The 12,221-nt window shown below is 32.9% G+C and overlaps 1 protein-coding gene across 6 annotated transcripts in view; it reads right to left on the bottom strand.

The window, feature by feature from the left end:
- Positions 1–12,221, bottom strand: part of LOC145260542 (adenosine 3'-phospho 5'-phosphosulfate transporter 1-like) — a 114,816-nt gene that overhangs the window by 6,079 nt on the left and 96,516 nt on the right. For 5 of the 6 annotated variants that reach the window (XM_080118763.1, XM_080118760.1, XM_080118764.1 and 2 more), the window contains one exon: positions 3,600–3,817. In XM_080118763.1, coding sequence (XP_079974889.1) covers positions 3,600–3,804 — 205 coding nt within the window. In that variant the 5' untranslated portion in view covers positions 3,805–3,817. Of the gene's footprint in view, positions 1–3,599; positions 3,818–9,561; positions 9,853–12,221 lie in introns of those variants that run through there. The other variant, XM_080118759.1, reaches the window with a different exon arrangement.

The raw sequence follows: 12,221 nt of genomic DNA, 5'->3' as shown, positions 1-12,221 counted from the left end.
ATTTGCTCAGCCACCTTCTTGATTTTGTATATTGTTCTTCTTGCTGTCATCTACCACTATTTCCAGCCCACCAGCTATTCTTATTCACTAACTTTGACTCCTTCCATCGTTTCTACCTTTGTTTGATACACTTCTCAGCTTCCTCATTCCATTATGTAACTATGTCTTGGTAGTCGTTTCCTCCACTGACAAGTTTGGTCTTATACAGTATATCTTTCGGCAGCTTCCACTGTTCTTCAACACTTCCTGAAGTAGATCTAGTAACAAAAAATTCATTCAATTGCTATCCCAAATTCATACATTAAAAACAGTATCTGCAACCAACATGTCCATGACAAGACTAAATTTTAATAATCTTTCTCCTTCACCATATGGTATAATCACACTGACACTGGTTACACACACTCTTCCAGGAGGATATCCATTGTCTCTCAAGACAAAACAGAGGTCAGTATTCCTCTCACTATAGCCATCTTTTGCATCTTCACTCAAATCACATGAATATATACTGAATCATCTTTCTTAATTTTACATGCAAAATAATTGTGACATATATATAGCTATTAAAAAAAAGCATATCACTAAAATTACGGTTAAATTAATGTTTATTTACTAATAAGAGAGACATGTCTGTATGTCCATTAACTATTTTTAAGCTACAAAACAGGAATTTGAAATTTTGTAGGAATGATCACCTACTTATGTAGATTGTCCGGAGGGGGGGGGGGTATTTTTATAGATTTTTTTCTTATAGTTGTTATATATTGTTTTGGCAGTAGGAATTTATAACAGAATCGGTAATTGTATCAGTTATCCACTCACTAATATATATATATATATATATATATATATATATATATATATATATATATATATATATATACACACACACACACACATTACTACTACTACTACTACTAAAACTCTGTATATCTTATATGCTTATTCCATGCACATTGGATGACATTACAAAGATGTTAATAAAAGAGAGGTGGAAGATATTCAGAAGATTCTTTAGGAATAAATGATGAATTAACACAAGTGACACATCACAAGTACTCTAACCAATGAAACAATTTTTATGCAAAATTCAACATAGTCAATCACCCTAGAAAGTGATTAATTCCAACAGTTCTTTTCATAATTCATTTTGTAAAACAATTTGTCTTTAATCTAAAAATATGTTTTAGTTTTCAATATCACTTATTCATTAAAGTCAAATCTCTTTCTCTGGACCATTCTTTTGAGGCCTGCAAACAGCCAGTAATCAACGGGGGCAAATCTGGAGAACAGAATGAGTTCAGAAACAATTCAAAATGCAATTCATGTAGTCTTGCCAGTGTTGTGATCAACTTATGACAGCGCATTGTCTTAGTGAAAGAGACCTTTTTTTTTATTCATTTGTGGCCATTTTTTGTTGATTTCTGCTTTCAAATTCACCAATAATGCTATCCATTACTGTCGGCTCTTCCTTTCTCAAAGTAAATACTTTGTGCAATCCAAAATTCAAAGGCTCAAACTAAGTTTGAGGTTTGCATCTTTGGTCACTTTGGATACTGCAATTCATTTAACTAATTTATTCATTCAACTAATTTAGCAATTTTACTCCACACTGAAATGGTGGATCCATGTTTCACATTAATGTAAAAACTCATTTTTGTTGCAAACAGTGCTCTGAATCATTGATGCAATATTTTTGATTGACTGAAAAAACGATATACTAACTTTGAACACAAATTTCCCAACAACTGTTCATGCAAAATGGCAAATACACTGCCTTCTGACATCTTCAAGTACTCAGTAATCTTATGCAACTTCAATTTGCAATCAGCCAAAAGGAGTTTGGAGTCAAGTTTTCTGGAATAACTGCTGAAATTGGGTGACCTGAGTATTTATAATTATTTATGTCGGTAAAACTACATTTGAAATCAGTATACCATCTCTTAACCATTGTTTTTGATAGAGCAGAGTTCAATAAACATTTATCAACCTAATGCTTTGCTTGAACGGTATTATTCTCATCAGAAAACAATGATGAACACATGAAATTCAGATTGTTCTATTGTTTTAAAAATTAGTAAGAGTAGCTTTATTTAAATAACTAATTTGTAAACTAATAATCTGATTGGGCTAAAAAAAATTTATGATTAATACTTTAAAAGTTCATGAATTGTTTGGTACTTGTACAGTTTAATCAAGACATTAAAAAATGAAATTATCAAAAAAAAATATCGTTATGGAACCCACCCCAAAAAAATCACTCAATTTCATCAAGTATTTTTTTTTACAGCAAAAAAAAACAATTTGTTATGATACTGAGCAAAAGGTTTGATTTTTACGAAGAAAAGCTAGTGTTAAAGATGGGGAGGGGAGTGTCAGCATTTTAAATTGGGTTATCTCCCCATGGCGTGTTCAAAAAATTCAAAGATGGCTGACTTCAACACACTCTTATAAAAACGTGTTTTTCCACTGTATAAAAAAAAAAAAAAAAAAAAAAAAAAAAAAAATGCCTCGATTAAATTAAGTAAATTTTTTTTTCGGAGATCTTCAGTCCAAAACGGATATGTACAATATAACCTTTTTTTTTTTTTTTTCGATATTTTCATTTTTTAATGTCTTGACTAAACTGTACAAGTACCATTATTTTTTTTTATAGCATTAACACTTTTAAAAATTCATAGTCAAAAATTTAATGTGTGGTATGTTATGACCACATCCATTAAAATAGAAAATCTGGACAACTAGTGAATGCTTGTATTGTGAGCTATTAATGTAGAAATTTTTTGTATATATGTAAAACAAACTATCTAGAAAAAGAGAGTGTAGTATACTAAAACACTGGATCATTTTTGGGGGGATTTTGAAGGTTTTTTTTTTTTTACATGGGGGATCACCACTTATCAAGGCCCGGAAGCCACTCGGGGATAAGGGTTATTGTGTGTACAATAATCAATGGGATAATATCGTAGTAATAGTTGGTACTGGAGATTTAATAAAGCGTCTTAAGGGGGCGATTAATCAGGAATTTGTTTATGTTGGACTTGAAGACATCCAAGTTGTAGTCAGATGGGGAACAGGTAAACGGAAGAGAATTCCACAGGCGTGCACTTCTCAGAATAAAGCTTTGTTCATGGAATCTACGTTTTGATTTAGGCACAGATAAAGAGTGAGGGAAATTACTGACAGTGATTTTAGCTAGACGGGTGTTTATTGTGAAAGATTGTAACCATACACACTGAATGACATCATCTATTAAAACTCAAGATATTAGGAAGATCCTTTATTGTAAATAGAGGAGGTCACAAAATGATAGTGCCATCCATTTAAACAGTAAAATAGAACATGTTATCTATGTACATATATATATATATATATATATATACACACTAAATTAATTGTTTAGACTTTGATGGTCTAGCATACTACTAAAACTTGTGGATCTTGCTTGCTTGTTATCTTGTTTGAAAATGGATGATTTCACAAAGGACAAATGATTCCTTTTGTCAACCTTATAGGTTAAATAATCTGTGGATTTAGATGAGTGAATGGGTCATGGGCGAAGGGGTGGGAGTAGACAAAGAATCTAGATATGAACTCACCTCCTTTTTCTTGGAAATTGATGCTTTTAAAATACCTCATAAGTATTGCAGCTGGTACAAATATAGTAGCATATCCAAGCAGATTAAGTACAAGCCGAACTATCCAGAAGTCTGACATGCTTGCCACAGTCTGCACCATGGTGGGGCTTGTAAAAGCATGAATGAACTGTGGGAACACCAAGATGGCAAACACGTACAAAATCATCCCTATTAAAAACCTGGAAAAAAAAAAAGAAAAAAAAAAAGGGACATATATAACACGTCTATAAAATACAGACACATTTTTTTTAAATGACAATGATAAGATCCATCCATATTATTTTTTTTCTTAAAAACTGAAGCATGACAAATGGACAAATTCCTTCAGAGATGCAACAATGTATCTAAACCTTTGTCATGATATGGTGTAATGAACTATGTATCATGGTAGCTGTTCGATGCACAGTTAAGGATTAATAGAGATTAGCTACAACAATACCACATTTACTCTAGAATTTTGACAAAGCACTCATTCTAATTCGACAAGTCATAACTTTTCCCGATGAAAAACAAGCAAAAAATGTAGTTAATGTTGCTGTTGTTGCAGCATTCACCCTGGTCAGATTGAGCTGGCTTCTTCTCTGGCCTGTACTACATACAAAACTACAGCGATCCTGGGCAATGTCACACAATATGGGTAGCCAATTGCAATTCCACCATCTGAGGTCAAATTCCTCAGAATGATTGTTGACCAGGTCCTCTGCTGTTCATCATTACCAGTTGTACTACCCACAGAGGTAAGCAAAATTATATCACAAATCAATTCTCCCTCTGGGAAATGAACTGTATGCACAAACCATCAAATATGTTACAAAATAGATGGCAAATGAAGACAGTTGGAACAGTTTAGCTTATTATGGAAAATGTGGTGGAGGTAGTCAAGGTTTTGGTTTTATCTTTGATATGTTTTCAAAAAACATTTAAACATTTCTTGAAAGATGGAGTAGATTAATTATACATGACATGAGAAAACATCACATTTAGTCAATCAAGCCTTTAATAAATAGAGATGGCCATAGTTTACTGTACAATGTGCTGCATGGTCAAGAATTGATTGTCCATTGGGCAGGAGACTAGATTAAAAAAAAAAAAAAAAAAAAAAATTACATCAGAACTCTTTTCATGAATATGAAAAAAAATAAAAAGGAAAATTATAATCTTATAGTTTATTACTTAATTTCTAAATAATCAAAAGCAAAAATTCAAAAATGTATATTTTACATGGCAGGAGTAGACCCCTGGATTCATTTTAATAAAATCACGTTCTTTAAAATTAAAATGCTATCAGACGGCTTCTGTATCCGAAAAAGTCTACTAAAGGGAGACAACTGAAAATAAAGTTGACAAATAGTTACATGTATTTTCTAGATTTATTATTTTACTAGCAGGACGCCCAGAAGAAAATATGCTTAAATATGATATTTTGATGAATGAAGGTTTCGTACTTATTATACTAGCGGAGGTACCTGGCGTTGCCCGGGTGTGAAGAGGTAGTGATGGAGTAAGGAACCCCTTAATAATAAACTGGAAGTAGCGGAGGGGGGGTGAAACAACAGTAGGCAGTTTGGGTGGAGAGAGAAAAATAAAAAAGTGGGGCAAGCAGGCTCAAACCCGTAACATGAAGGAGGAAAACTGAAAAAAAAAAAAAAACATAACATCTTAGCCGATGTCTCCATGGCCAAACTGGAAATGGAGAGCATTGAAATTAAGCCTAGTCAATCGGAAAAAAAAAAAGATGACTTGCGAAAATATCAATGAAAAAAAAAACAACCCCTCCTTGTAAAAAAACGGCCAAGTTTAGGGTGAAGGAATTAATGTTTTTGGCCAATTTTTCAGTATTTGTCATCCAACGGAAGAAGCTTTAAAACGATACTGATTTCATCAGGATCCGTCACCTCTATCGAAAGTTTTTGCGAGACATAAACACGCACGCACACATTTTACCTTTTATATATTAGACTAGCAGAGGTGCCCAGCGTTGCCCAGGTGCTTGTAGGCTGGAATCCGTAACGCGAAGAAGGAAAAGCCGGTGAAAAAAAAAAAAGAGTTGATTAATTAACTTTTGATCGGGTGAAGAAAGACAACAAAAAAGCTAGAGAGGTGTGGGATGGAACTAACTTTCTCGCTTACCATTACGCTATAGCGGATAGCAAAATAAATGAATTGGGAATTAAATTAAAAATCACGCACAGAAATGAACGTCTGGCTGGAGGCCAGTTAAGCTTCCCACTTTCTGCCGTTTTATTTATTTCTGCACGATGTTGGGGAAAACCAGCTCCCCCTAAAAAGGGTGAACTCCAGCAATATCCAAATAGCAATTGTCTGATAAGTGTTTCCCCAACATTGATCAAACCTAATTAACTTGAAAACGTCCCGGCCAGGAAGGCCAGAGGGATGTCTTTGCTTTGATCAGTTTTGCTTTATTTATACGAGAAAGACAAACAAACACTGGAAACGAGAGAATTTTTTAAAACTCAATCAAAATAAAGACAGAGACGATGTCCATTTGCAAATCAGAGATATTATGATATAGGAAGTAAGGTAACTTTCCCTAGAATGTAACCGACGTGAGAAGCCTTTTGCAGACATACAAACACGCGCCCCCATTTTGCCTTTTATATAATAGACTAGCAGGGGTACCAGGCATTTCCCGGGTGTTTGGAGGTGTAAAAGAAAAAAAAGTTCTTGTAGGTAGGTAGGCAGGTACGAACCCTTGAGGTCAATAGCCTGATAACTTACCGCCACGTTACGCAGGCAGAGAATTGAGTGAAATTAAACAATTAAGAAGTTACATGACATGTGCATAAATTTAACGAGGTCAAACATTACGCGATAGGGGAAATGAAATCCCATACTTAACTTTTGCTGCAAGGCAGTTTTTTTGGTTTCCCCAAGTTGTTAGGGGAAACCAGCTCCCCATAAAAAAGAGGAGTGTCCGAATAAAACTGATATGACGGTTTTCACCGCATTGATCAAAGCTGATTTGCTTTCTGGACATCCTCAGTGGAAAAGCCGAGGAAGAAACATCGTTTCAATAAGTTTCACTTTATTTATATTAAAAAGCCAAACAAACACACAACAGAATAGCGCGAATTTTATAAAAGTCGATCAAAAGAAATCTAGACATGTTGTGCGTTCGCAAATTGTAGATATTACAATCTAGGCAGTATATAAAAAGTTCTTTAAAAAATTGTACCCACCCCCACCCCCGGAGAAGCCCAGCAAAAAAAGATTTTCTATATAGAGAGATTATATTGGACCCCCTATATGTAGTAATGATTTAAAAAGTTAAAAGAAAAAAAAAAATGACTTGTGCACCACCACCGAGAATTGAAACCAAAACGTTTAGCTTACGATTTATTTTTGCTTTTGCTGTTAATGAGTGAGCTATGAAGACATGTTTGCTGCAAGGCTAAAAATTAAAACGTGAACTAATAGCTATTACGTTATGCATGCATAGTCGTCATGCTAACGTTCAACCTTTACCTGGCAAATTTCATTGTTTTTTTTTTTTTAATTTTCACACTTTTTGTACAGATTTACCGGGCTAAACCCCCAAATGTAAAGTTTTGCATGAGTTTAAATACCTTATCTATGCAGTTTCATGCCTGTAGACCAAAAACTCTAGGAGTTTGGTAGGCAAAATTTTTTAAACAAAAATATATACGTATACATACATATATGCGAAAGTTTTGTGTTTACTATAACGTTCTTATGCAAATATTACACAAATATAAATCATGTAGAATATCTGCATGAATATAATTACACATAATAGTTAACAAAAGATGATCATCCCATAGGAAAACAGAAAAAAACTAAGAAAAAAAAGAATGTTTAAAAGATATGCAAATTAGCTAAATCTTTTGCTAGTGAATTCAATTTCACAAACTATGGGTCATGAAATTGAATAGAAGAAAGTTGTATTTTCTTTTTACATAAATAGAAAAACAGGGTTAATAATACGAATATCAATACACCAAAAACCCCAAATTTATAAGAGTATAGACTGCATGCAAATAGCGTTGCATCCAAGTTTATAAAAAATGCTTTTAGACATGATATTATAAGTCAGTAGGTTATAAGGTTTTCTACTTATTTAAAAACAAAAAAGTATTACAAAGAATTTTTTTAAACTGCCTGTCTTCCAACCAGCAATTAATCTAACCGTAATTTGGAGAAAAACAACAAAAAAGATGATCATGATATTATTTGATATATTCCATTGTTGAGGTAAGAGTCATTTTGACATAAATATAATTGGGATATTCATTTAGAAGAGAGAAAAAATATTAATGAATTTTTTTCTAATTATGTAATACATGAGAGAATGGAGGGTTTCATTTTTAAAAGTTAAGAGGAAGAAAGAAAGAAATAGGAAAAGAAAAGGATAAAATGAGAAAGGAAGAGAAAGAAAAATAAAATCTAGCCAAATAGCAATGAAAAAGTAAAGACGTAATACGATTTGGCAGAAATCAGCTAAAAAGCAGAATTCACATCCCTGATATAATAGCTTTATATTTATTACGCATATACAACTGGTTCTCAATCACTGGAACATGTTACATTGGTGTGCCACAAAGAGTTAAGTGGAAAAGAAATTTCATATCGGTATAACCAGAGTTGTTTGTATTAATATTAGCTCACATATTATTATTTATGTGGAATTGATGATTATATATTTTAATATTTTTTTGTTTTTACTTGTTAGATATTTGGAGTTTTTAATAAACATTCATAAGTGTTGTTATTCATTCTAATATTGATTTTTTGTGATATGTGTGATGAAATTTAAAGAGCTCAATAGTGTGCCACCATGTAAAAATAGATATACAACATACTGCATGAAAAGAATTGAAAATAATTTCATAGAAAATGTGTGTATATATATATATATATATATATGTGTGTGTGTGTAGTTTTGTATGTATCTCATCAGGTAAGAGAAAGTTATGTAAAATTCATAATTAACTATACAGATGCCCAAACAAAATAATGCACAAAAAAAGAATCAGAATTATTGGATATAAATGATATATTATAAAAAATTCCCTATATAATGTCTGTATAATTTTATATTCTTATATAGAGTGCTTTTTAAAAAATATTGGATTTTGGTTCATGTTGTCAATATATTTGAACTTATATACATATACATATACACTAGCAGAGGTGGGGTTGATGTTGCCCGGTCATAAAATACACTTAAATAAGATATTTTAATTTATCTAGATTTCGTATGCATTATTAGAGAATCAATTCTGCAGCAATTATTTCATGATATCCAAAGTATAGTCATGATTTCAGGAGTAAAAAAAAAAAGGGTATGACTGGTGTGCCATCAGCTAGAATTGAAACTTAAAGCAAAATTTGTAGCATTTCAGTCTGAGACGTTACCACATGAGCCATTGTCAGTCAGATAAGAAATAACTGAAAATAAATTAACACACAAATGTAGGTATATTTGCTGATGCATAGAAGAACAGTTTTAATTCACTTATGTTTCCAAGTTATAATTTCTTCCAATTTTGACTCTTTAGCAACTATTCTGTTTTTGATCCCTTAGCAATTATTTAAAAAAAAAAAAAAAAAAAAAAAAAAAAATGGTGAATAAAAAAATGCAATCATTTAAGCTACCTCATGCTACTTTGTGATCTCTTGTCTCAGAGGAGAAAGAGTTTGAAAAAAAAAAAAAAAAAATGAAGACAGACAGGAGTTTTATAAATGAATGAGATTATATATATATATATAATATATATATATATATAAACACACATTACATACTATATATATAAGTTTTGAAAATATATCAACTAAGTTACACAAAATTTTCCGCATTTCATCTTTGTGAGGATTCGTCAGGAGATATATATATATATATATATTACACACACACACACACACTTCAAATGGTTATACTAACCTTGTTGGATCAAAATTGTTAAATGATCTACTGATGTCTTTTAGATTCATTTTTGTCTCCAGTTACTTTTTTCCCCCCTGTGTGAAACTTGAGTGTCTTCTTTACACTCAATGAGATTTATCGGAGAACAACTGTATTTGAAGGCATATTAAGTCAAAAGAAGAGTGGCGTTTTTATGTGTGTGGACAAGATGCAGCTTACGAAAAATGAGGCTTCCAGGACAGCTGGCAGGAAATATGTAATGGCCGCTATCGATTTCAGACAATGACAGAACACTGCAACGTTGACTATGCAACAAGCTGTTACGAGACGAGTTGATATGTATGGAAAGATTTAGAAATGACGCTAGCATACACATACCAAGAGAAAGAAAATGACAGATTGGGTACTGAAGTTACTATTTAATTGCTTCCTCATGAACGCAAAGTTAGACACCATGTAAGTTTTTAATTTGGAGAAAATACAGTTCCCTCAAAAAGAGGGCTTTGGATTGGAACAAAAATTAAAATTCCTCAGTACAAAAAAGACGCTGTTGAGGACAAAAGTTCACAAGTTACACCAGAACAGATTCTACATTTTGTTCCTAGCAGTTCTTATTTACTATCTTAACATGCAGAAAATCCAGCTTTCTAAAAGGAGAGCTCTCTGGAGTAGGACTAAAATTGAAATTACCTTAATCTAGAAGGATTTTTTTCTTTCACTGACAGCAGACAGAAAAGATGAAGTGTAGTATCAGAAAAGATACTAAACTTTGTTCTTAGCCAAAAGACTCTTACGGTTTTTAATATGTGAATGTTACCAAAGCCCAGACAAAAAGTGTAGACTCATTTCCAATTTATTAAGTCCCCCTTCAGAAATTCTCCATTCATCACATTCATAAATAAACTTATTTTACCAAAATTTTTTAAACAGTTAATCTGGTTCAGTATTTCGTAAATAAACAACTTAAATATAAGTCACCGTGCATTCCTTATTTGCTTTTCAAATACTGAACACAACACAAAAAGATGTGGTGATAGGGCATGGAAATATTTACAAACGAACTGAACATAATAGATCCTGAGCAACTGCAGGTCAGTATAGTTAATACTATATATTATTTATTCTTAGAACATTTGATCTGTGAAACAAGATACCACAAGTCTACTTCAAACAAAACGAGCTGTCCTTTTGAATAATCAATTCCTCTTAAGAAATCTTCTGCCAACTCTACCAGTTGTTTCTGATTATTTCATGGTGGTGACTCATTTAACTGACCATTTCTTTAATCCTTATCCTTGTCGCCCCTCAGGCCTTAATAAATGGTGATTCATTAGGGGAAAAAAACAAGCAAAACAAAGCTCTGAAAAGTGAATGTTACACAGTTTTGCTAGTATATACGAGGTGCCTTCCATGAGTTTCCAGATTTTTTTTTTGTACAGGCATTTAAAATTTTTGTAGACTTTTGAAAACTCAGTATGTTATTGCTATACATCTTATGGGATGACATTTTTATGATTTCAGGTTCAAATGAACAGCTACAGTAGGAATTGGAATGCACCCTACCAAAGCCCGATTGTCACAGTTGGTGAATTTCAAAAACGCAATCTGGATGTGAGGACACTTAAGATTGATATGCAATAAAATTCTGTTTCAAACTTGAAAAAAAAATGCTACAGAAACGTATGGAATGATTTTTGGACCATCTTGCATGAATCGAGCATCAGTTTTTGAGTGGCATAAGAGATTCAAAGAAGGCAGGGAGTCTATGAGGGATGAGAAATGTGGAAGAGTAAGGAAGTCAGAACACTATAGTTGATTGGCCAAATAGATAATTTCATGGATAAGGACAGTCGTGTATCTATAGACAATAAATGCACAGTTTGATGTCAGTGTGGGAACTGTATACACAATTATTCACAAGAAACTGAAAATGCAGAAGATTTGCACAAAGTTTGTCCCAAGAGTGCTTCATCCTTGTCACAGACTATTTGACTAAGATGGGCATCAAGACAGTTCCTCACCCTCCCTGTAGTTCAGACCTTGCTCCCTGTGACTTTTGGTTATTTCCTAAGCTCAAGAGGCTATCATTATGAGACAATTGAGGAGGCTGTGACAAGAGTCACTGACAGACAAGAGGACTTCCACGGGACCTTCCAGAGGTTGTTGGAACAATTCAACAAATGCATTGCAGCTGAAGGAGATTACTTCAAAGAGGATTAGAGTTTTATGTGTGTAATATCAAGAAAAGCGCCCATACAAAAAATCTGGAAACTTATTGAAGGCACCTTGTATCATGAAAGAACATACACTATATCTCTAAAGGCGGTAATGCCTGGGAGAATAGTATCATAATGGATGCACACATACTACACTACTCTCCTGAAAGGAGGCGGTTACAACAGAGGGAATACTTCCCTATGAAAACAGAACTGATACTACAGAATCATCCGTCATCATATTGTGAGAATTAAAAGATTGTAATACTTTAGTCTCGGCTTGGGCCATGCAGATATCAAATCTCCATTAATTTGTAATATATGAACAAAATGTAAGGAATTCATGTAGTTATCAAAGCGGAATACATAATGAAAATGGTCAAAACAAAAAGATTAAAATCTTTCTCAGTATTGGTGATACTCTTTCCAAGTTCACCATGAGATATTTGGAACATTGCATTT

Source organism: Euprymna scolopes, chromosome 36, assembly GCF_053919585.1.
Source record: "Euprymna scolopes isolate OS-2025 chromosome 36, ASM5391958v1, whole genome shotgun sequence".
Lineage (NCBI taxonomy): Eukaryota > Metazoa > Mollusca > Cephalopoda > Sepiida > Sepiolidae > Euprymna > Euprymna scolopes.
Note: the sequence above shows the minus strand (reverse complement) of the source record. Positions and strands in the feature narration are given on the sequence as shown.